The 22805-nt window shown below is 62.9% G+C and overlaps 2 protein-coding genes across 4 annotated transcripts; both read left to right on the plus strand.

The window, feature by feature from the left end:
• The first annotated feature begins 887 nt into the window (after positions 1-887).
• ADCY6 (adenylate cyclase 6) lies at positions 888-11885 on the plus strand. The gene is given in 28 exon segments (XM_054183122.1): positions 888-968; positions 970-1293; positions 1296-1715; positions 3358-3507; positions 3598-3719; positions 3826-3937; positions 4022-4093; positions 4095-4150; positions 4668-4826; positions 4932-5073; positions 5183-5311; positions 5954-5979; positions 6080-6227; positions 6588-6685; positions 6767-6854; positions 6931-7047; positions 7116-7274; positions 7995-8114; positions 8117-8172; positions 8260-8289; positions 8899-9028; positions 9129-9198; positions 9201-9326; positions 9329-9390; positions 10181-10274; positions 10277-10384; positions 11487-11611; positions 11701-11885. Coding segments are annotated over 28 exon segments (3453 nt in total). The 3' UTR covers positions 11830-11885.
• A 1198-nt stretch (positions 11886-13083) lies between these two features.
• On the plus strand, positions 13084-22608 carry CCNT1 (cyclin T1). 3 transcript variants are annotated; one of them, XM_054183137.1, is made up of 9 exons: positions 13084-13280; positions 14232-14313; positions 14629-14757; positions 15634-15694; positions 17054-17116; positions 17509-17554; positions 19882-20045; positions 20394-20464; positions 20847-22608. In XM_054183137.1, the coding sequence occupies exons 1-9, from the start codon at positions 13105-13107 to the stop codon at positions 22266-22268; spliced, it is 2214 nt and encodes a 737-aa protein (XP_054039112.1). In that variant the 5' UTR covers positions 13084-13104; the 3' UTR covers positions 22269-22608. The 3 variants fall into 3 exon arrangements, with proteins under 3 accessions (XP_054039112.1, XP_054039113.1, XP_054039114.1); XM_054183138.1 differs by lacking the exons at positions 13084-13280; positions 14232-14313; positions 15634-15694 and having other exon boundaries at positions 14640-14757; XM_054183139.1 differs by lacking the exons at positions 13084-13280; positions 14232-14313; positions 14629-14757; ... (3 more) ...; positions 19882-20045; positions 20394-20464 and adding an exon at positions 20484-20548.
• Positions 22609-22805: the final 197 nt, after the last annotated feature.

Raw genomic sequence — 22805 nt, forward strand, 5'->3', positions numbered from 1 at the left:
AGAGGATCCGGGCGGGGGGGGGGGGGGGGGGGGGCGGGCACCGGCCGGGGCGGGCCGGGGCCGGGGCCGGGGCTGCGGCCGGGACCGGGACCGGGGGCCGCCACCGGGGGCCCGGCCTGAGCGCGGGATGGGGCGGCGGAAGCGCAGCGCGGGCCGCCGTGTAGGAGCGGGCGGCGGCGGCGGCGGGGCCGTGCCGGGGCCCCGCGGGCGGCGGCGGCGGCGGCGGAGGTGAGCGGGGCCGGCCGGGCGCGGCGCGGGGGGGGGGGCGGGCAGCGGGGGTACTGCGCGGGGCCCGGTGCGGCGCGGAGGGAGGGGGGACACGGACCGAGCTGAGCCCCGGGGGGTGCCCGGTAGCGGCGGGAGGGTCCCGGGGGGGCCGTGCCGGGCTCGGCGGGGGCTCGCCGCGGGCCGTGCCCGGAGCAGGCGGGTAGGGAGGCGGCCGCCGCCGGGACCGGCCCTTCCCGGGCGGCCGATCCCCACCTCCGTTTGCCCGCGGCTGGGACCGGTTGCCACGTCCCGTCTGGTTCCCGGTGCCCCGGGGGGGCCGGGTTGCCCGGTATGGGCCGTTGGCCGCCGTTCAAGACAAACAGGGCCGGGACGCCCGGGACGGTTCCAGCTTTGCCGCAGGTCGCTGCGCTGGGAAGGACGGGCTTGGGGCGGCCTCGGCAGGGCCAAACACTAGGACACCGGCACCGGGCACCTGCAGGGGCCATGGGGCTGGTGGGGGAATTGGGGCCTAGGCTCTGCGTCCCCCCCAGGGTGGGACACAAGGGCCCTTCGCTGCCAGCTGGGGAAAAATGCCGCCTCGCACCCCATGGGCACCAGGGTCCCTCCGGGGGCACGGGGGTGGGGGGACCGAGCACTGACCCCCTCCTGGCGCCCGCAGCATGTCGTGGTTCAGCGGCATCCTGGTGCCCAAGGTGGACGAGCGGAAGACGGCATGGGGGGAGCGCAACGGCAAGAAGGGCACCCGTCCCCCGCGCCGCCCTCTGCGGCCCCCGCTACATGAGCTGCCTGCAGGACCCTGAGATGGAGCGGGGCGGGGGGCCCCCCCGGGGGCTGCACTGCACCTGGCAGGAGGACCACTATGGCAAGAAGGGGCCCGTGGGAGACCTGGGGCTCAAATCGGTGGACCTGGGCTTGGAGGACGGCGAAGCCAAGGGGCCGAAGGGGGCCGGGGGGCGACCATCGGCCGGCGAGTGCTGGCGGCGGCTGCTCCAGGTTTTCCGCTCCAAACGCTTCCAGTCGGCCAAACTGGAGCGGCTTTACCAGCGCTACTTTTTCCAGATGAACCCAGAGCAGGCCTGACGGTGCTGATGGGGGTGCTGGTGCTGGTCTGCGGGGTCATGCTGCTCTTCCACTGCCTGCCTGGTGCCCCGCATGTGCCGGTGGCCGCTGCCTTGGCGAGCGCCACGGCTCTTTTCCTGCTCCTGATGGTGCTGTGCAGCCGCAGCGCCTTCCCCCAGGACTACATGTGGGTGGTGAGCTACGTGGTGCTGGGGCTGCTGGCCGGGGTGCAGGCGCTGGGGACAGTGGCCGTCGCGCCCCGCAGCGCGGCCGAGGGCGTCTGGTGGAGCGTCTTCTTCATCTACATCACCTACACGCTGCTGCCGGTGCGGATGCGGGCGGCCGTGCTGGCCGGCGTCCTCCTCTCCGCCCTGCACCTCGCCATTGCCTGGCACCGCAACGCCGCCGACCCCTTCCTCTGGAAGCAGGTAGGGCTGGGGGGGGGGGGCGCACACACGGGGGAGGCTGCGCCGAGGGGGTCCTGCCTGCCTGGGTGTGGGATGGGGGAGGCCTCGGGTAGGACCCCCCCATCCCTGTCCCTGTCGGTGGCTCCCTGAGTCCCTCTCTGCAAAATCGGGCTTTTCTTGCCCATGGAAAATTCTAGATGCGGGAGGGGCCCCTCGGCTGCCCCGTGGCGGTGGGGGTCCCCTGCCAGGGTGCTGTGGGTGCTGCCTGTGGCATGGCCGGGGGTCGCTCCGCTGCCGCAGCCCTGCACCGGGGGTGAGGGGGGCCCCTTGTCCCAGCGGGGCTGTGCACAGACCTGCCATTGTGGGCTGTGCTCGGGGGCCGGGGGGGTACCCACAAAGCCCCTGTTGTGGTGCCGGCGGAAACCCCCACGGGGTTGCCCGGGCTGCCGGGGCGCCAGGGCAGGGGGGGTGGCTGCCACCCGGAGGGGCTGGGACCCTGCCGGTGTCCCCTGTCCTGCCTCCCTGCCGGGGTGGTGGGTCCTCCCAGTGGGGTGCTGCAGGCACAGGGGGGCACTGGGGGGTCCCGCTGTGTTCCCAGCCCCCAGCAGGGCCTCGCTGCATTCCTCTTCCTCGCATGGGGCCACCCATCACCCTCGCCCTGCCTGGCCGGGGCCGGGGCCACGTGCCGTCCCCATGGGACGCAGGGCGAGGAACGTGACGCCGGGGGGGCCAGGGGGCCGAGGCCAGGAGGACTTGGGGGGGGGAGGTCACGGGAGGGGAAGCCCCCCTGAGCGGTGCCCACCCCATGGGGTGGGAGCGATGGGGCTGCGGCCCGTGGCCGGGGGGTGCAGTGGGGCCGGCGGGTGGGTGCCCGGCCCCCTCTCCCAGCCCAAAGGAGCGCTATAAATAGCCCTGGCCCCGGTCCCAGGGGACAGGGACAGGGACGGGGAGGGGGGGAAACCGCAGCGCTCCTGCTGCAGCCATCTCCGCTTCCCGGCCCTCCCCCGGCTTCCTCCGCTTCCCGAGGGCCCGCGGGGCCTGGCTGCGTCCCCGCTTCCCCCCGTATCCCTGGTCCCCATGTCCCCCCTGCCCCAGGTCCCTGCATCCTCATATCCCCCCCGCCCTGGATCCCCAGGTCCCTCCTGCCGTGGTTTCCAATGTCCCCAAGTCCCCTTGTCCCCCCTGCACTGGGTCCCCAGAAACCCCTCCGGTTCACCCTGCCCTAGTCCAATGTGTCCCCAGGTCCCCTCTGCCACCCCGGTCCCCGCGTGCCCCGGTCCCCGCGTGCCCCAGTTTCCTGCGGACCCGGTTGCCCTGTGTCCCCCTGCCCTGGGTCTCCAGGTCCCCTGTGTCACTGCAGCCCCCCCTGCCCTGGTTTCCCATGTCCTTAGGTGCCCCACACCCCCCTCACCCTGGTCCCCTCTGTCCCCATGCCCCTGCATCCACCCTGTCCTGGGTCCCTGCACCCCCACGTCCCCCTTGCTCTGGGTGCCCAGGTTCCCACGTGTCCATGCCCCATGTTCCCCCCCTGCTTCTCCTGACAGCATCCCCCCATACCAGAGCCAGGGTTTTGGGGTGCAGAGGAGGGTGGCAGAGCCAGCCAGGTCTCACCATGGGGCCAGGGGTCCCCGGGTGGCCGCACTGAGCCCCCCTCCCCCATCAGCTCAGCGCCAATGCCCTCATATTCCTCTGCACCAACGTGGTGGGGGTCTGCACCCACTACCCAGCTGAGGTGTCCCAGCGCCAGGCCTTCCAGGAGACCCGCGGCTACATCCAGGCGCGTCTGCACCTCCAGCGCGAGAACCGCCAGCAGGTGAGTTGGGGGTCTTGTGATCTCCCGTGCTGGGCTGGGGGGTCTGGGGGGGGTCCTGGTCCTCTGCTAACAGGGCGGTGCTGGGGTTAGGAGCGCCTGCTGCTCTCGGTGCTGCCCCAGCACGTGGCCATGGAGATGAAGGAGGACATCAACACCAAGAAGGAGGACATGATGTTCCACAAGATCTACATCCAGAAGCACGACAATGTCAGGTACGGAGGGGCTGGGGGGGAGGTGAGGTTTGGGGGAGCTGTCACCAGCCGAGGGGATCGGGGTGGTGTGTGGTCCCTCCCCAGCCCACGCTCTTCCTCCTGGCAGCATCCTCTTCGCGGACATCGAGGGCTTCACCAGCCTGGCCTCGCAGTGCACGGCCCAGGAGCTGGTGATGACGCTCAACGAGCTCTTCGCTCGCTTTGACAAGCTGGCGGCGGTGAGCGGTGGGGGCAAAGGGAGGAGTTGGGGGCGGGGGGGGGCGGCTCTTGGAGCCCCCCTGACTTGCCCCGTCCTCCCCCAGGAGAACCACTGCCTGCGCATCAAGATCCTGGGGGACTGCTACTACTGCGTGTCGGGGCTGCCAGAGGCGCGCGGGGGACCACGCTCACTGCTGCGTGGAGATGGGGGTCGACATGATCGAGGCCATCTCGTGAGTGGGGCAGGACACGGGGGGTCGCACCCGTCCCTGCTGCTGGCACAGCCCCGGTGCCACCGCAACCCCGGGGGGGGCTGTGCCTGACCCCGGTGCCAGCATGTCCCCGGTGCCGCTGCAACTTGGGGGGCTGTGCCGGTCCCTGGTGCTGGCACATCCCCGGTGCCACTGCAGCCCTGGGGGGGCCATGCCCAGCCCCGGTGCCCCTCTGTCCTCGCTGGCTTTGGGGACCCTCAGGGGTCCTCCATCCTCACTGGCATCAGACATCCCCCCCAGATCCCTCCCTTTGCAGACCCTTGGGGACCCCCCCCCCCCCCCCCCATCCTTGGGGAACCCTTGGGAATCCACCCCATCCCACCCCAGTGCCGGCATGTCCCTGGTGCCACCGCACCTTGGGGGGCTGTGCCCGTCCCTGGTGCTGGCACATCCCCGGTGCTCAGCGGCCCGGGGACGCAGGGCCTTGGGGTGGGGGACGCGGTGCCTCGGGGTGACGCGGTGCCGGTGCCATCCGCAGGCTGGTGCGCGAGGTGACGGGGGTGAACGTGAACATGCGCGTGGGCATCCACAGCGGGCGGGTGCACTGCGGCGTCCTGGGGCTGCGCAAGTGGCAGTTCGACGTCTGGTCCAACGACGTCACCCTCGCCAACCACATGGAAGCGGGCGGCAAAGCCGGGTGAGCCGGGATGAGGGGGGGGGGGCTGGGCTGGGGTTTGGGGTGGGGGGGGAGGGGGCACAGGGCAGGGGGGGTGCTCAGCGCCTTCATCCCCCCCATCCCCAGGCGCATCCACATCACCTGGGCGACGCTGCAGTACCTGAACGGTGACTACGAGGTGGAGCCGGGCCACGGGGGCGAGCGCAATGCCTACCTCAAGGAGCACAACATCGAGACCTTCCTTATCGTCGGCTGCAGCCAGAAGCGCGTGAGTTGGGGGGGGGGGGGGGGGGGGGGAAACACCTCAGGGGGGGGGACACAGAGGGAGGAGGGGGGCACCCCGGGGCCACCCCTCTCAGGGCCGCGTCGCCCCGCAGAAGGAGGAGAAAGCCATCCTGGCCAAGCTGCAGCGGGCTCGCGCCAACTCGACGGAGGGGCTGGTGCCGCGCTGGGTGCCCGAGCGCTCCTTCTCCCGCACCAAGGACTCCAAGGCCTTCCGGCAGATGGTGAGCGGCTTCGCCGGGGGGTGGGGGTGTGTGTGTGTGTTCAGCACAGGGGCCCCCACCGCGGCGGTATCGGCCGCTCACCACCTTTCCGCGGCTGCCATGGGCTTCCCCTGCCCTGCCCGCAGCCCTCGCATGCTTCCTCCCGCCTGCTCCAGCCCATGGCCTCGGGGAGCCCCCGGGCCTCTCCCCATCCTCACCGGCCCATGGGGACCCCCAGCCGTCTCCCCCCCCCTGCCCCCCCCTATCCTCACCAGCCCTTGGGGATCTCCCCCGTCATCACGAGCCCACGGGGAGCCCCAGGCGTACACCCTGTCCTCACCAGTTCTTGGGGATCCCCCCTGTCCTCACTGGCCTTGGGGACCCTCAGGGCTCCCCCCGCCTCACTGGTGTCAGACATCCCCCCCCCCCCCACCCCAGGCCCCTCCCTCCTCCCTTTGCAGACCTTTGGGGACACCCCCCCATCCTCGCCAGGCTTGGGGAACCCTCAGGAATCCACCCCGTCCTGGTTACACCTGGGACTCTGTCCCCCATCTTTGGTGGCCTTGGTGACCCTTGGGTGCCCCCATGTCCTCGTCATCTGTGCGGGTGCCCCCCATCCACGCCAGTGTCCCTGACACCCCCACCTCCCTTGTGTCTCCTCAGGGCATCGATGACTCCAGTAAGGACAAGTAAGTGTCCCTATGCTGGGGTGCCCGGGGTGTCACAGCCAGTCCCTCCCTGGGGCAGAGCCAGTGGCCTGGAGGGGTCCTGACCCACCCGTGTCCCCAGCCGTGGTGCCCAGGAGGCCCTCAACCCCGAGGATGAGGTGGATGAGTTCCTGAGCCGGGCCATCGATGCCCGCAGCATCGACCAGCTCCGCAAGGACCACGTCAAGAAGTTCTTGCTCACCTTCCAGACGCCCGAGCTGGAGAAGAAGGTGGGGGTCCCTCTCTCCCAGCCCTGCGGTCCCCTCTGTCCCCTGAAGTCCCCTCTGTCCCGGCCCCATCAGCACCTTGGTTCCCCTCATCTCACCTCCATTCCCTGGGGGTCCTCCTTGTCCCCCTTCATCCCATCCTTTCCATCCCTTGCGTCCTCTCTGTCCTGGCCTCGTGGTCTCCTCCATTCCAGCCCCTGCGGTCACCTCCACCTTCTCCGTGGGTAATCTCTGAACCCTCTAATCTGTGGTGTCCCCTCCATCCTGCTGGCTCCGTGGTCCCCTCTGTCCTGGCCCCTCCATCCTCCCCGTCCCCCCTGTCCCCCCCTGGCCCAGCCCAGCTCACCCCTCTCCTCCCCGCAGTACTCCAAGAAGGTGGACGACCGCTTCGCTGGCTACGTGGCCTGCACCCTCCTCGTCTTCTGCTTCATCTGCTGCCTCCAGATCGTGGTGTTCCCCCAGTGAGTGCCACAGCCCCCCCCAGACCCTGGTCCCCAGCCCCCCTGCTCCCCCCAGGTGCTCATGGCCACCTCTCTCCCCAGCTCCCCACTGATGCTCGGTGTCTATGTTGGCATCTTCATCCTCCTTGCCGCCATCCTCTTTGTCTGCGCTGTCTACTCCTGTGTCACCGTGAGTACAGGGGTGATGGGTGGGGGGGATGCGGAGGGGCTCGGCTATGCGTGACGGGGTCCCTCTCCACCCGCAGCTCTTCCCTGCTGCCCTGCAGCGGCTCTCCCGGAAGATTGTCCAGTCCCGCGCCCGCAGCACCGTCATCGGGGTCTTCACCATCCTCCTCGTCTTTATCGCCGCCTTCGTCAACATGGTAGGGGCGTGGGGTCAGGGGCTGCGGGGGGCTGTGGGGCACTGGCTCACCCCTCTCTCCCCTCCCAGTTCCCCTGCAGCCGGGTGTCCCTGCGGGACTGCGCCGCCCGCGAGCTCAATGTCACCCCTGAGGCTGTGGGACCCTGCCAGCTCCGGGCCCTCAACTTCTCCCTGGGGACCCCCGCGGGCCCCTGCCACCGTGACGGGCTGGCCTGTGACTTCCCCGAGGTGAGTGGCCATGGGGCACCCATGGGTGCAGGTCTCCCACGGGTGCAGGGGCACTGGGATGAGATCCTACCTGGGTGCCAGCGTGGGTCCCTGCCGGTGCAAGGTCCTCCTTGGGTGCTGGCGCGTGGTCCCTGAGGATGCAAGATGCTGGCAGAGGGTCCCCATGGGTGCCGTGTCCCCCAGGGTTCTGGAAAGGAGTCCCCACAGATGCAGGGTGCCAGCGTAGGTCCCTGTGGGTGCAAAGTCCTGCATGGGCACTGGCACAGGGTCCCCGAGGGTGCAGGGTGCTGGCACAGGGTCCCTGCAGGCACAGTGTCCCCGAGGATGCTGGCGTGGGGTCCCTGACAGTACAGGGTGCCAGCGTGGGGTCCCTGCAGGCACAGCATCCCCCACGCTGCCGGCATGGCGTCCTCAAGGATGCAGCGTCCTGGCGCAGGGTCCCTGCAGGTCCCATGTCCCCAAAGGTGCTGGCACAGGGTCCCCAAGGGTACAGGGTGCTGCAGGTGCAGCATCCTTAAGATTACAGGATGCTGGCACGGGGTCCCGGCAGATACAGGGTGCTGGCATAGGTCACTACGGGTGCAGAGTCCTCCATGGGAGCTGGCGCAGAGCCCCTGAGGGTGCTGGCAGGGGGTCCCCATGGGTGCAAGGTGTCCCCATGGGTGTGGGGTGCTGGCAGGGGTTCCTCACGGGTGCGTCCCTGCCGTTTCTCTCCCGCAGTACTTCAGCTACAGCGTGGTGCTGAGCCTGCTGGCCTGCTCCGTCTTCCTGCACATCAGCAGCATCGGCAAGCTGCTGCTCATGGTGGCCATCGAGGCCACCTACCTGGTGCTGGTGGAGGGGGGCCCCAGGCTGCCCTCTTCGACAACGCCGACCTGCTGGTGGTAGCTAATGCTCTGTGAGTGCCCGGTGTCCCCCCCTCGGGGGGTCCCCACCCTGGGAGCCACATCCCCACCCCACTAACCCCCGGCTCCTCTCCCCCCAGGCCCTCCTTCAACATGACCCAGGGCGAATGGTGAGCGGGGAACTGGGACCAGCAGGGAAACTGGGACCAGCGGGATGAGGGTGGGCAGCAGCAGGAGAGTCCCTTGTTGGGGGTCTGTGCTGTGAGGGTGGGTGCAGCTTTGGGGGCCGGGTGCAGCTTTGGGGTCCCTGGGTCAGGTTCGTCTTTGGGGTTGGGTGCGTCTTACAGGGTGGGTGCACCCTTGGGATCCCTTGGGTGGGTGCATCTTAGGGTATCCCTCAGGTGGGTGCGTCTTTGGGGTCTGGGTGCAGGTTTGGGGTCCCTGGGGTGGGTGCATCTTCTGGGGTTGGGCACAGGTTTGGGGTCCCTGGGGTGGGTGCATCTTCTGGGGTTGGGCACAGGTTTGGCGTCCCTGGGGTGGGTGCATCTTCTGGAGTTGGGCGCAGGTTTGGGGTCCCTGGAGTAGGTGCGTCTTTGGCGATCCCTCAGGTGGGGGCATCTTAGGGGTCTGGGTGCAGGTTTGGGGTCCCTGGGGTGGGTGCATCTTCTGGGGATTGGGTCCATCTTTGGGAATCACTGGGGTGGGTGCCGTCTTGGGGTCCCTGGGGTGGGCACGGACTCGTCCGACACACCAGCTCAAGCGGGTGGGGCTGCCCACAGCCCGGCAGAGGGGAAGGTGGCCCTGCGGTACGTCACCCCCGTCATCCTGGCCGTCTTCGCGCTGGCGCTGTACCTGCACGCGCAGCAGGTCGAGTCCACCGCCCGCCTCGACTTCCTCTGGAAGCTGCAGGTAGGACCCGGGGACGAGGGGCCGGGACCGTCCCCTTCCCCGCACCCTGGGGGAGCCGTGGGGCCCCGGCGCGGCTCCTGCATGGCGCTGTGCGACGCAGGCGACGGGCGAGAAGGAGGAGATGGAGGAGCTGCAGGCCTACAACCGGCGGCTGCTGCACAACATCCTGCCAAGGACGTGGCGGCACATTTCCTGGCGCGGGAGCGGCGCAACGACGAGCTCTACTACCAGTCCTGTGAGTGCGTGGCCGTCATGTTCGCCTCCATCAGCAACTTCTCCGAGTTCTACGTCGAGCTGGAGGCAACAACGAGGGCGTCGAGTGCCTGCGGCTGCTCAACGAGATCATCGCCGACTTCGACGAGGTGCCGGGGGGCGGAGTGGGGGTGCGATGGGGTGGATCGTGGGGATGGGGTGCTGGAGAGGCTAAGGAGCAGCGTTCATGGAGCCATGAGATAGGGTGCAGGAAATGGGGCACATGGGGTGCTGGAGGGGCCACGGAGCTCTGTGCATGGGGGACCAGAGGGGTGAGATGCATGGGGATGGGGTGCCTGGGGTGCTGGAGAGGCCGTGGAGCGGCGTGTGTGGGGTGCAGGCGATGGGGTGCAGGGGATGGGGTGCACAGGGTGCTGGAGAGGCCGTGGAGCGGCGGTGTGTGGGGTGCAGGCAATGGGGTGCAGGGGATGGGGTGCACGGGGTGCTGGAGAGGCCGTGGAGTGGCGTGTGTGGGGTGCAGGCGATGGGGTGCAGGGGATGGGGTGCACGGGGTGCTGGAGAGGCCGTGGAGCGGCACTCATGGAGCCCCATGGGGTGGGGTGCAGGGGTTGGGGTGCACAGGGCCCCAGCGAGGCTGGGGAGCACCGTCCGTGGGGCGTACAGGGATGGGGTCCAAGAAGACAGGGTGCACGGGGGCGCCGGAGAGGAGGCGGAGCCGTGTTCACGGAGCCGTGGGATGGGGTGCACGGCGCCCCAGAGAGGCTGCGGAGCCCCGTCCATGGGATGGAAGAAGACGGGGTGCAGAGGGTGCTGGAGAGGCCGTGGAGCAGCGTGCGAGGGGCTTGGGGGGAGAGACCCACGGGAGGGGGTGCGAGGAAGATGGGGCGTACCGTAGAGGTGGGGGTGACGCCACCCTCGCTGTTCCCCCCCCGGCCCCAGATCATCAGCGAGCAGAAGTACCGCCAGCTGGAAAAGATCAAGACCATCGGCAGCACCTACATGGCGGCCTCGGGGCTGAACGCCTCCACCTACGACCGGAGGGCCGGAGCCACATCGCGGCGCTGGCCGACTATGCCATGCACCTGATGGAGCAGATGAAGTACATCAACGAGCACTCCTTCAACAACTTCCAGATGAAGATCGGTGAGCGCCCCGTCTGCGGACATCCCCCCCCCCTCCCACCCCCCCGGCCTTCCCCGTCCATCCCGTCCCCCCCTCAACGCGCCTGCCCTCCGCACGCGCAGCCCCCCGCACCCCCCCCCCCGCTGCGCCCCCAGAGCCGTGCACGGGCCCTCGCGCGCACCCCTTTGCCCTCGCACGCCCCTCGGCGCACGCAAACCCTCGCACACCCCTTCCCCTTCCCTCCCCGCTTTGTGCCCCCCTCGGCCCTCGCACGCCCCTTTATGCGCTCCGTTGCCGTCGCACACCCGGCCTTCGCACACCCCTGTAGTCCTTGCACACACAGGCCCTCACACCCCCCCCCCGCTTTGCACACCCCTTTGCCATTGCACGCCCCCGCGTACGTCCAAAGGCTCTGCGCGCCCCTTCCCCTTTTGCCCACACCCCCCCTTGCACACGTAGGCCCCCCCCACCCCTTTGCACACCCAAACCCTTTGCGCGCCCCCTTTGCTTTTACACCCAGGGCCCTCACACGCTCCGTTGCGCAGGCCGGTGTTGCACGTCCCTTTTAGTCCTTGCACCCGCAGGCCCTCACTCCCCTTCGCACGCTCCTTCTGCGCCTCCAAACCCTTTGCCCACCCCCCTCTTTGCTTCCCCCCCCGCCCACCTCGCCCCTCGCACGCCCCTCTGCGCGCCCCTCGGCCCTCGCACACGCATTTGCACGTGCAAATACTTTGCACGCCCCTTCCTCTTTGCACGCCCCTTTGCCGTCGCGCACTCCGACGCACGCATGAACCCTCGCACGCCCCCTCCCCTTGGCCCCCCCCCCCATTACCCCTTGCACACCCCTTTGCTCACTCCTTTGCCATCGCCCGCCCCCCCCCCCCTTGCACACCCCTTGGATGCCCATTTGCACATTCCTTTGCCCTTGCACGCTCACTTGCACGTACAAACCCTTTGTGCACCTCCTCCCCTTTGCCCCTTTACACCCACAAACCCCTGCCCACCCCCCCCCCCCTTTTCCCCTCTCCCCCCCCCCCTGCCCCATGCCCTCGCCCCCACGGCAGAGGGGGGCTGTGACACTCTGTGTGTGTGTGTGTGTCCCCCGCCCCCTCCCTCCCTCCAGGCCTGAACATGGGCCCGGTGGTGGCGGGGGTGATCGGGGCGCGCAAGCCCCAGTACGATATTTGGGGCAACACCGTCAACGTCTCCAGCCGCATGGACAGCACCGGCGTCCCCGACCGCATCCAGGTCAGCCGGGGACAGGGAGAGGGGGACAGGGGCCCCCCCCAGACCCCCCTCCCCTTCCCCCCTCCACCCGTCTGTGCCCCCTCCATCAGGTGACAACGGACCTGTACCAGGTGCTGGCGGCCAAGGGCTACGTGCTGGAGTGTCGGGGGCTGGTCAAGGTCAAGGGCAAGGGGGAGATGACCACCTACTTCCTCAACGCCGGCCCCGGAGGGAGTTAGGGGGGCCCCCCCCGTACTGTTTGGGGCGGCCCCCCCGTCCCCCCCCCCCCCTCCCCGCCCTGGGGTAGTGTCCCCCAGGCTGCACCGGGGTCAGGCAAAAAAGGAAAAAACCTCCAAAATCTACATATTTAAAAAAAAAAAAAAAGGAAAAGAGGAAAAAGGGAGAAATGGACACAAGGGAGGTGGCTGGGGGGGGGGGTGGTGTGTGTGTGTGCCCCCCCTCCGTGCCCCCCGCCCCCAGGCGCTGTGTTGGGGGGGGGGTTTGCAGAGGAGGGGGGTTTGCAGAGGGGGGGTCGGCGTGCAGCTTCCCCCTTTGCTGAAATCCCCCCATGTGCAAAGAGGGGAGATGGGGCCGGGGGGGGGGGTGGGGGGTGGTTTGGGGGTCTCCCCAGCCCCCTCCATGTGCCAAATTGAAGTGCCGCCTGCCTGGGCGGGGGGAAGGGGGGGGTGCAGGCAAAGCACCTCCGTGGCCCCTCCCAGACCACCCCGGGTCCTACTCCCTGCCGGGGGACAGCCGGTGGGGGGGGGAGGGGAGGGGGGGGGGGGCGCAGCTCCCCTCCTTTTAAATGCAAAAAAAAATAATGAAGTGACTTTTTTTCATTTTCTTTTTTTTTTTTTTCGTTTGGTTTTTTTTTTGGCGGGGGGGGGGGGGACGGGACACGGGGGGATGGGGGAGGGGGCGTAGCCCCGGGGGAGGGGGATGTCGCGCCCTCCCCCTCCACCCACCCCACCCCCCCCCAGCACCCGACCTGAGGTACTTTGTCCTTCGTGTGTACAGATAAATTATATATAAAACTCACTTTGGATACGAGCTGTGGCCTGGCTTGTGGGGCGGGGAGGGGGGGGGGGGGGCCCTGGGGTCCGGGGTGGGGGGCCGAGATTCCCAAGGGGCCCATGCCCCGGGAGGAGGGAGAGATCCTGGGGGGCGACCAGGCGCCGGGGGGGGAAGGGAAGACCCTGGAGCGACCCTGGCCCGGTCCCGTGAGGCGGCCCATGCCCCGGGGGTGGGGGGAGACGGCGCGGGCTGAGGGGGGCCCGGTGCCGGGGATGGGCGGCGCCGCGGGGGCTGACGGGAAGCGTCGGGGGGCGTGGCCAATGGCTGCCACGCCCCTTAGCAACGCTAGTGCGTCAGAACGCGCAGGCGCGGCTGAGTGCGCGGGTGCCTCCCCCGCCCCGCCCGGGGACGCCGCGGTGCGGGCGCGCTGCCGCCCTTGTGACGTCGGCGCGCCGTTGGCGTCCGTTTGTGCGTGCGTGCGCGCGCGGGCGCAGATCGCCATGGAGGCCTCGGCGGGCGGCGGGGCCGGCGGCGCGGCGGGGCGGCGCTGGTACTTCACCCGCGAGCAGCTGGACCGCAGCCCCTCGCGGCGCGCCGGGCTCGATCCCGACAAGGAGCTCTCGTACCGGCAGCAGGCGGCCAACCTGCTGCAGGACATGGGACAGCGTCTCAACGTGTATCCGGCCGCGCTAGGCCGCGCGGCCTGCCCTCGGGTACTGCGGCCGCGGGACGGGCCTGGCCGCCGCGGGGACAGCCAGGCCCGGGTGCGGGGAGGGCCGGGGATGGCCCCCGGGAGAGCCGGGCCCGTTTTCGGGAGCGGGGACGGTTATGCCGGGGTGTGGAGAAGGCCAGGCCGGGCCCGGGAGCGGGGAGAGCCGGGCCCGTTTCAGGAACGGGGAGGGCCGAGCGCGTTTCGGGAGCCGGGACGGTTATGCCGGGCTGTGGAGAAGGCCGGGCCGGGCCCCAGAGTGGGGAGAGCAGAGCGCGTTATGGGACCGGGGAGAGCCGGGCCCGTTTCTGGAGCGGGGACGGTTACGCCGGGGCGCGGGGAAGGCCAGGCTGGGCCCGGGAGCGGGGAGAACGCTCGGCTCGGCTTTTTTGGGACCGGGGAGAGCCGGGCCTCGCCGCGGGGAGAGCGAGGTCCGTTTCAGGAGTTGGGGAGAGGTGTGCCGGGGTGCGAGGAAGGCCAGGCCCGGCCCGGAGAGAGCCGGGCCCGTTTCAGGAACGGGGAGAACCGGGTCCGGCCTGGGAGCCGCGACGGTTATGCCGGCGTTTGGGGAAGGTCAGGACCGTTTCGCGAGCGGGTAGAGCCGGCCCGGCCGCAGGGAGGGCTGGGTCCGGCCAGGGGAGAGCCGGGGTCGTTTCAGGAGGGGAAAGAGCCGAGTGCGTTTTGGGACCGGGGAAAGCTGTGCCCATTTCGGGAGTGGGGAGAGTGAGGTCGGGAGTAGGGAGAGCTATGCCGGGATGCAGGGAGGACCAGGTCCGGCGCCCGGAGCAGGGAGAGCCAGGTGTGTCTCAGCAGCGGGGAGAGCGAGGCCCGGCCTGGTGCCAGTGGGATGAAGGGGAGTTGAGCGTATTGCCCAGGGGTTGTCGTTGGGGTTGTGTGTTTCCTTAACAACTCCATCAGCTCCCAACTCACTATCAACACGGCCATTGTGTACATGCACCGCTTCTATATGGTGCAGTCCTTCACCCAGTTCCACAGGAACGTAAGTGTGCTGGGGTCTGGCGGGGCAGGGGGGGGGGTGGTGGTGCCGGGAACCCAGCTCCGCTCCTGCTGCTGCCCGGTGGCCAGCTCAGGGGTGACGCGGTGGGACCGACCCTGGGGAGGGGGCTTTGATAAGGGAAGGGTGCTTTGTAGCTGTCGGTAGTCACCAGAGACCCTTTTCCCTCTTAGTGGTGTTTGGACTTGCACGGGCTTTCTTTCCTAAAGGAGTATTTGTTTTAGACTTGAGAATTAACCTAATTTATTTGTTTTAATCTTGAACTTACTAATTTTTTAAAAAATTGTGTTTTCTCTGAAGTCGGTGGTACCGGCAGCTCTGTTCTTGGCAGCCAAGGTGGAGGAGCAGCCTCGCAAGCTGGATTACGTTATCAAGGTAGCACATGCCTGTCTGCATCCCCAGGAACCTCCTCTAGACACCAAGAGCGAGGTAAGTGTCGAGATCGGAGAACTGGGCTCTGATGTGAGGAGCAGAGGCACGAGGAATGGGAATGGCGGAAGCGTGCTACATCCTGAATTGCGTGGCTACAGCGTCTCGTTAAATCGGGTTCAGCAGTACCCGCTCTCTTAAGCGAGCGGCTGGGTCCTAGGATGGTCAGTGACAGCTTTCCAATTCGACTGCTCCTACACTACTGAGAGCTTTTTGGCTTCTGTACAGCAGAAGGCTTTTCTTTCCTGCTCTGTGGCAGCCTCTCTTCTGTTCTCCTCTGCTGTGCTGCTGCAAATGTGACTCAGATGTGCTGTATAACAGTGTCTGCGTGAAAAGCTTCTGAGGAGGGCATGGATGTTGGCTGCTGCGATTGAGTAGTGCCTGTGGCAGAGCAGAAGGTGGTGCGTGCAGTTTGGTTCTGTTCTGTCCCCACACGTTTAATGGTGGGTTTATTAAAAACGTTGTCGATTCCCCATCTCTTGAGGCAGCCCACCTTACCTGGAACTGAGCAGCCAACCCTGCTGAAAAGGGGCAGCTTTATCCAGGAAAGCTTAAGAAAACCAAAAAAAGCAGCTAATTCCTCTCCTGTACTGCTCGTATAGCCGTCCCGTGCAGTGCGAGGGACCAGGACTGAGAGGGCCACTGTGGATCCAGAAGCAGCAACCCCCTAGCAGAAGCACTAGCAGGGGAGTGGGTCCGCCCCAGCGCTCTGCTTTCTCTTTTCTGGCAGGGAATCTGTGCCAGTTCCCCCAGTGCAGATCGGCATAAAGATTCCCCTTTGCTATTTTTGCCTCCCTGAGAAAAGGGTGTTAGAAATGTGCAGGCTTTATACGGAGTGCCTCATCGTGAGTAACTTGCCTGTCCTCTCAACCCCAGGCTTACCTGCAACAAGCCCAAGACCTGGTCATTCTAGAGAGCATAATACTGCAGACCCTGGGTAAGTTTTTCAAAGCGGACGGGCTGCCACACGAATCCCAGACCCAGGAGTGTTCCGCAGAGCGGAGAGCCTAACCGCACAGTCTTCTCCACAGCTGGAGGGCAGATGTACCAGTGGGAGAGCAAGAGTCCAGGCAACAAACTCTATTTTTCGCACCCACTCCTTCTGTTTTCCTTTTAACGTCAGTTTTTTCAGGTGTAACTTGTGTCAGGTTCAATGCTCAGAGAAATTAAAGCGTGGGAGTGTGGCTCGTCTCTTTTTTTTTTTCCCCCCCACAACAGGTTTTGTACTGCTTGGACGCCGGTCACTGTCTTCCGTTGTGCTGTTGAACTCGATAATGCTCTAGTCCTGTGGCCAGGAAGGAGTTTGCACTGAGAGATGTCTAACAAAACCTGGGTTGAAAGTTAATATATTGATCATATAGTTGAATGTGGAAAAAAACCAACAGTTTGGGGGTTTTTTTTGAAAGTAGAAGCTGGAGCCTACACTTAGGGCTGTGGCTGTTGGATCTGGTATCATGTTCCTTTCTAAAATGTACTGTTAAAACTTGTTTTTACTAACGTGTATTCCATTTCAGAGGCAGTTTGTAGGTAGCGTTCCACGCCAAAATACTCAGTGGGCCTTTGTTGTTTCTGACTCGGTTCGGAGCAGATGCCAGTAGTCCCTCACTCGCAAGGGGACAGGAGGGGCAGGTGCCTCGATGGGTCGCACGCGCCGGCCTGGCAAGACAGTGGCTAAACTGTGAGCCCAGTTCTGCAGCGACTCAGTTCTCCAGTTGCCTTGTAATATCTCAGTTCTTCTAGAACGTTCCACGTGGGAATAACCAAATCTGTTGCACACATGGACCAATTTGAATTTTTTTTTTTTCTTTAAAACATAATGCCCAAACTGAATAGGAAACTGAAGGGAGGATTAAGTTCAGTTGTCTTTAGTGCTGTAGGCTCCTTCAAAGGGGAAAACGTCTGCTTCCTCTTAGCTTTTTGGGTGACAGAAATTCCTTTGAGCAGATGCCATTGTCTTCTCCTTCCTCCCAGCTGCTGTAAGAGGCTTTGTCCTGCTATTTTTAAAATCCTTAATAGTTGTTTTGTTTTCAGTGAGGTCTTTCAAGCGCAGAAGTCATTTAGCTGCTTGGAGGTCTGGCAGCAGCAGCGACCTTCAGGTTTTGTGACTGGAGAACTTGAGTCTTCTGGATGCAGGAAAATGGGCTCCTCTATTCCTGCTTGCCTCCGAGCAGAGAGCAGGAGCTGTAGGAGGGAAGGGGAGAAGGCCTTGTCCCCCAGGAGCAGGAAACGTGAGGTTCGTAGATCCGTGGGGGTGTGCCGCTGGTTTTCTGATGCCCGTATGTCTGTGTTCTTCCAGGTTTTGAGATCACTATTGACCATCCCCACACCCACGTGGTGAAGTGCACGCAGCTAGTGCGAGGTAAGCGACGTCAGATGTCGGGTGCTTGTGGCGTCTCCTCCGTGTAACCTCAGCTCAATAGAGATGAGCCATGAAAATAAGTTGTAGTGTTCAGCCGGGACTGCCCGAGAACTGGCCTGCAGTCAGTCTCCTTAATAACCATAACAAAATATGTCAAAATAGAGGCAGTTGCAAGTGACTGACATGATGTTGTGGCTCTGATGAACCACGCAAAGCTCTCTATGTACAGTAATTTCTAAAATCCTTCTAGCTGCGGCGTGGGGTTAGTTGAACTGTGCTGGGTGCCTCATTGTGTGCGTGGTGGCGAGAGGCCCGTGGTTCTTGTATTAAAATACAATAATATTTGTCAGGATACGCAGACTAACGCCCTGTTTTTTCCTTTTCTCTTCCAGCCAGCAAGGACTTGGCGCAAACTTCCTATTTCATGGCTACCAACAGGTTATTATTTTACAATTGATTCATATTTGACAAGAGGGTCTTATCTGGAGGAGATGTGCTACTGGTGACCCCTGGGGTATCGGTCAGCCTGCGAGCAACCGGGGATCGCTTGGTTTGGTTCAGGAAGAGCAGGAACCCTTTCTCCTGCCAGCTGCTGGTCAAGACCAGCTGCAAAATCAGCCATATAAGTGAGGCAGATGGGATGCTCAGGAACTTCACTGCTTTTTTTTTTTGGTTTTATAGGCAGTTAGACAGTTACAAAACTTAAAAAAAATCCCAAACAAAAAAAAAAACCCCACAAACCAAAACAAAATGGTAGACTTGAAACAAATATATACATTTTGACTTGCTTAGTACCTAGGTGTAAATTGGGTGCTGTGTGTACTGTCTACACATAACGGTCTGTGCCCCAAAGAAGGCTGATCTAGAGTGGAAAGGGGGAAAAAAGGGTAGTTGGATGCAGGTATGAGGTGTTACAAGAGGTGTTACAAGAGAAAAGGATAGCCCCGTCTGGACAGACAGTCCTGTAAGCACAGTCTTGGAAAGCAGAAAAGCCCCTAGGTTTTTTTCACCTTGAGAGGTCTGGGTAGTTTTGTGACTCGATTTTTTCACTGCAAGGCTGATACCAGCCCTTGTGTTGGGACTTAACGACATGGGGTTTGTTTTGTTTGTTTTGTTTTTTTTTTTTTTAATTTAATCTCATGGATTACCAGTTTCAGCCAAATCACGGAGCCAGTGTTTGGAATGGACCGAGCTGTGGCCACAGAAAATCTTGTGGTTTTGTGAAAGAGCTCACAGAATTGAAAGGATGGGAGAAAAAGGTGATTTAGGTGCTAGCAGAGGTGAAGCTGCAGGGTCAGCCAATGCCTCCGAGCCATGAATGTGCGTGGCTTTGGGCGAGTCGTTTTCTCTCCTCTCTGCCGTGAGAGGTGCTCCCGGCTCGCCTCCACGGCGTGCTGGCAGAATTGTTTGTTGAAGGTGCTCTCCAGCTCCAAAGGGCACCGTGTGGGTTTCCTGCATAAACTAGCGTCAAGGGAAGGTGGTGTTAGTAATGTGTGGGTAAATGCATCCTTGAAACGTGTTTTATCCCTGCAGCAATAATTGCAAAACCAAGGAATTATAGTTAAGGTTATACTTGAAAGAAATCCAGGCAGAAAGTGAGAAACGCAGCCAGACAGCCTCAATTTTGCCTTAAAGTGATGCCATGAAGCGCCTGATTAAGGTACTTAAGTGATGAACTAGATTTATCAGGTGTAGCTACAGATGTTTGTCTTTTATTTCCTTCTGCATCATAACGGGGCAGAGTTAAGGCTCTTTGTGCACCTTAACTTCACTTTTGGCTTGGGCAGACTGGATAAAGGCTCTGAATTTCCTGGGTTTGACTTCTTGGTGTGCGGATAAATACAGTATTAATGAAATGGCTTCAGACTTTTTTGGCTGTAGATGCATATCTCTGTCTCTCTGCATCGCATTGATGGAAAAAATGTTTAATGAGCTGAGCATGGCGAAGAAATGCAGACAATGCCATCCTGCGGCTGCGCGTAGGTGCTCAGTGGCACCATTTCCATCAAGCGCTCCTTGAAAGGGACGATTCATGAGTGTGACAGTGGGGAAATCCTGCACTCCCCTTGCTCTCCCAGTTTCTAAGGCTCAGTGGAGCTGGTGTCCCTGCAGGTAGAGGGTAGGATGCTTTCTTAGGCCGTCGGTTCTCCCATTCTCATTGTTACCTAGACCTCCCAGCAATGACATCCGAGCAGTCACGTGGCAAATTAATTTACTAATGGAAAAGCTTGATAGTCAGCCAGGCTCCCTTTTAGGTGCTCCTGAGTCACTCCAGCATGTAATGCTATTCACAGCCGAAGCTTCAGTGCTCTTCCTAAAAATCATTTGGGAAAGACCAGACCCTTCCTAAAAGCCAGAGAGGGTCGGTTTGCTCCTTGAACGCCATCCCAGGAGTTGCGCTTGGAAGCGTCTGAGTTTCTTCTCAGATCGAGCGGAGCCCACAGCAGAGGCGGGGGCTGGCAGGAAACCCAGCCCTTGGCTTTCTCCCTTGGAGGAGGACTTGAGTGGGGCAGCAGCAGAGCCTTGAGTTGACAGAGTTGCCTGGACCCAAATTATCTGCAGCAGAACAGGGAAGGAACAAGCAAATCGGTGGAGCGGGATAGAGACGCCTGTAACAGTAGGGTTGTACTGGGGGAGGAATGGCAGGGACTTCCCCACCACGTCCATCTCTTGTGCAGCGTCTGTTCAGTGGGCGATTGTGAGTGCTGAAGTTCAGGCTTGGGAGTTCATGGCTTTCTGTTTCTCTCTCCCTGCTGGTGACTCAGCCTGCACCTGACCACCTTCAGCCTGCAGTACACCCCTCCCGTTGTGGCCTGCGTCTGTATCCACCTGGCTTGTAAGTGGTCCAACTGGGAGATCCCAGTCTCCACGGACGGGAAGCACTGGTGGGAATACGTTGATGGCACTGTAACTCTGGAGCTCTTAGATGGTAAGTTTTGGAGCGAGGTTTTCCCCCCCCAAAAAGGCTCTTACGTTCTTTTGGCATCCCTGTTCCTGGGTCTGCCGTTAAAACACGGCCACCAGCCGGGTCGTAGACTTCAGGTCATGCCAAGGTTTCCAGTGCAGCAGCTTCTGTGGTACAACAGAGATGGCAAAAAGTGCACAGTGAGATGAGTTTAAATGTGGTCAGTGATACTAGTTGTCAGTATTTCTCCTCCTGGAGTAGCTCCATCTCAATCAGTAGCTCTGTTATCAGTAAGTAGGGGGTTGCCCTGATGGATTAGTGCTGGTCTCCCCACCTCTGACTCTCTCGCTTGGGTTTGTGTCTCCTCTGCAGAACTGACTCATGAATTCCTGCAGATTCTTGAGAAAACACCCAACCGGCTTAAACGTATCAGGAACTGGCGGGTAAGAATCTGCTTTGGACGGGGGGTGCTTGCAGGAGAACACAGGCGCTGATGTATTTCTGTGTGGCATCTCCGGTATGACAATGTGAGACAGCGTCTGAAGGGCGTGTGTGTGGGGGGCAGTCTGAACGCTCTGTGTCTGCAAAATGTTGCTTCGGCACTCGAGTTCGTCTGTTCTGAATTAACTCTGTAGAGACCTCGGTTTTTCAACCGCACTGGGAACCCTGCTTCCAAGTGGTTGGGTCTTTTCCCACAAGGAGGGCTTGGGGGCAAAGTGGATCTGCCTTTAAATGAGAGCTTGCGCTGTACCGCGTGAGTTGCTTGCACCGAACCAGCTCTGGTGACAGCCCAAAGTAAGTGTCTCGTCGCTGCTTTTATTCCAGGCCTCTCAAGCAGCCAAGAAGTCAAAGGTTGATGACCACGGTGAAGACGAGAGCCTGTCAGAGCAGACAATCCTCAATATGATTTCCAGGAACAACAGTTCGGACATGAACATTGCTGGGTTAATGAGCATGTCGACATCCTCCACTGCTGGAGCAGGGCCATCTCTGCCAGCCACGGCGGACTCACCCAGCGACCAGAGCGCTGCCGATATGTCCCAGTCTGAGCACTGGCATCCTCCAGCCAAGCTGGAGATTGGCCAGAGTCACAGGACTAACGAAAGCTCGTCGGCCTCTGAGCATCCTTTACAGCAAGATGGCGCTGGTTATCAGAAGCAGAGCGGCAAGAACGCCCCAGCAGCCAAAGTGTCGCTCAAGGAGTACCGGGCCAAGCATGCCGAGGAGCTGGCAGCCCAGAAGCGGCAGCTGGAGAACATGGAGGCCAACGTGCGGTCTCAGTACGCCTACGCCGCGCAGAATCTCCTCGTCCAGCAGCAGCGGGAGAGGGAAGTCCAGCAGGACAGCAACCCCTCTCCGATCATCCTGAAAATCCCCATCGGTGGCTCGGAGAACCTCGAGCGTCCTCCCGCCCCTGAAAAGAGTGACAAAGCCTCGGCTCTGAAGCTGAGGATCCCAATGGCAGGTGGAGGCGGGGAGAGGCCACCCCTCTCCAAGCAGGAAGAGATCAAAATGCGGATCAAGGTGCCAACCGCCGCAGAGAGGCTCGGCTCCTCGGATGAGAGCGGTGCCAAGAACCGGGAGTATAAGGAGAAACACAAGGGCCACTCTTCCAACCACCACCACCACCACAACCACCACTCTCACAAACACTTACACGCCCAGCTTGGCGCCGGCCCCAGCAACGTGGCCACCAAGCGCCCCGGAGACTCTAAACACAGCATCCAGCCCAGTGCCGTGCCCCACAAAAGCTACGCTCCCCCAGCCTCGTCCCGCAAGAGACCCCTGCTAGAGGAGGCGCCAGCCATGGCCACGGCCGGAGCCCACGAGCACCAGCCCAAAGTCAGCAAAGTCTCCAAAGGCCCTGCCATGCCCTTCCCTTACCCCCACCTCCCCGGGGCCGCCCACCTCCCCGGCCACAGTTCGGATGCGGGCAACCTCCCTTTACCCCAGGCCACCAAAGCCCGGGCTACCCACGGCAAATCGGACAAGGGTCCCACCGGGGCCAACGGGCACAACGCCAACCAGGCCAGTGACTACCAGGATACGGTCAATATGCTGCACTCGCTGCTGAGCGCGCAGGGCATGCAGCCCACCCAGCCCCCTGCCTTCGACTACCACTCGTACGGCGAGCTCTTGAACCCCCGAGCTTCCACCAGCTCCAGAGCCCCGGCCAACACGGACAAGCCCCGACCACCCCCCCTGCCCTCAGAACCTCCCCCCCCGCTCCCTCCCCTCCCCAAATAAAGCCCGTTTATACTACTGAGCCCAAGCCCAAACCTGGGCTGCCCCTGCCAGGGCGTGAAAGGGCTTGTTCGATCTCCACTGCCTCACGAAGAACTATTTTATTATAACTTTTATTATTGATATTTAGAGCGCGGAGTTGTTGAAGCTGTGAAAGGATAAGAAACCCTTTCTCTGTTCCTTGCTCCTTCCCCCGTTGACTTCCAGTTAGTGGCGGGCTCTGTCCCTGCTAGAACTGAAGCCCCCTCTGGGGAACACACATTGTGGGCGGGGCCTTGGGGGGTATTTAAAATATGTCACAGAAAATTTAAGACGTTTTACAAATAATTTAAGCAGTAACTTATATCCTAGTGTTTTGTTTATTTGAATTTTGTGGTGCTGCAGGGGACCCCGGTGAGGGTTTGGGGTGGTTTGTTGGGTGGTTCCACTCGTGCTGTTGGCGACAAGGAGCGGGTTCAGGAGCTTTTTGGGGGATGGAGGGGAGGAAGCGGCACGAGGGGAGGGCTGGGGGGGTGACGGGACCCCAAGGGCTGTGCCCAC

Source organism: Rissa tridactyla, chromosome 24 (assembly GCF_028500815.1).
Source record: "Rissa tridactyla isolate bRisTri1 chromosome 24, bRisTri1.patW.cur.20221130, whole genome shotgun sequence".
Classification (NCBI taxonomy): Eukaryota; Metazoa; Chordata; class Aves; order Charadriiformes; family Laridae; genus Rissa; species Rissa tridactyla.

Excerpts from the sequence above, each read along its gene's own strand:
- CCNT1 (XM_054183137.1), top strand. The coding sequence starts at position 13,105 with ATGGAGGCCTCGGCGGGCGGCGGGGCCGGCGGCGCGGCGGGGCGGCGC. Across the intron at positions 13,281-14,231 it reads ATGGGACAGCGTCTCAACGT|CTCCCAACTCACTATCAACA; the intron begins GTATCCGGCCGC and ends CAACTCCATCAG. Across the intron at positions 14,314-14,628 it reads TCACCCAGTTCCACAGGAAC|TCGGTGGTACCGGCAGCTCT; the intron begins GTAAGTGTGCTG and ends TTTTCTCTGAAG.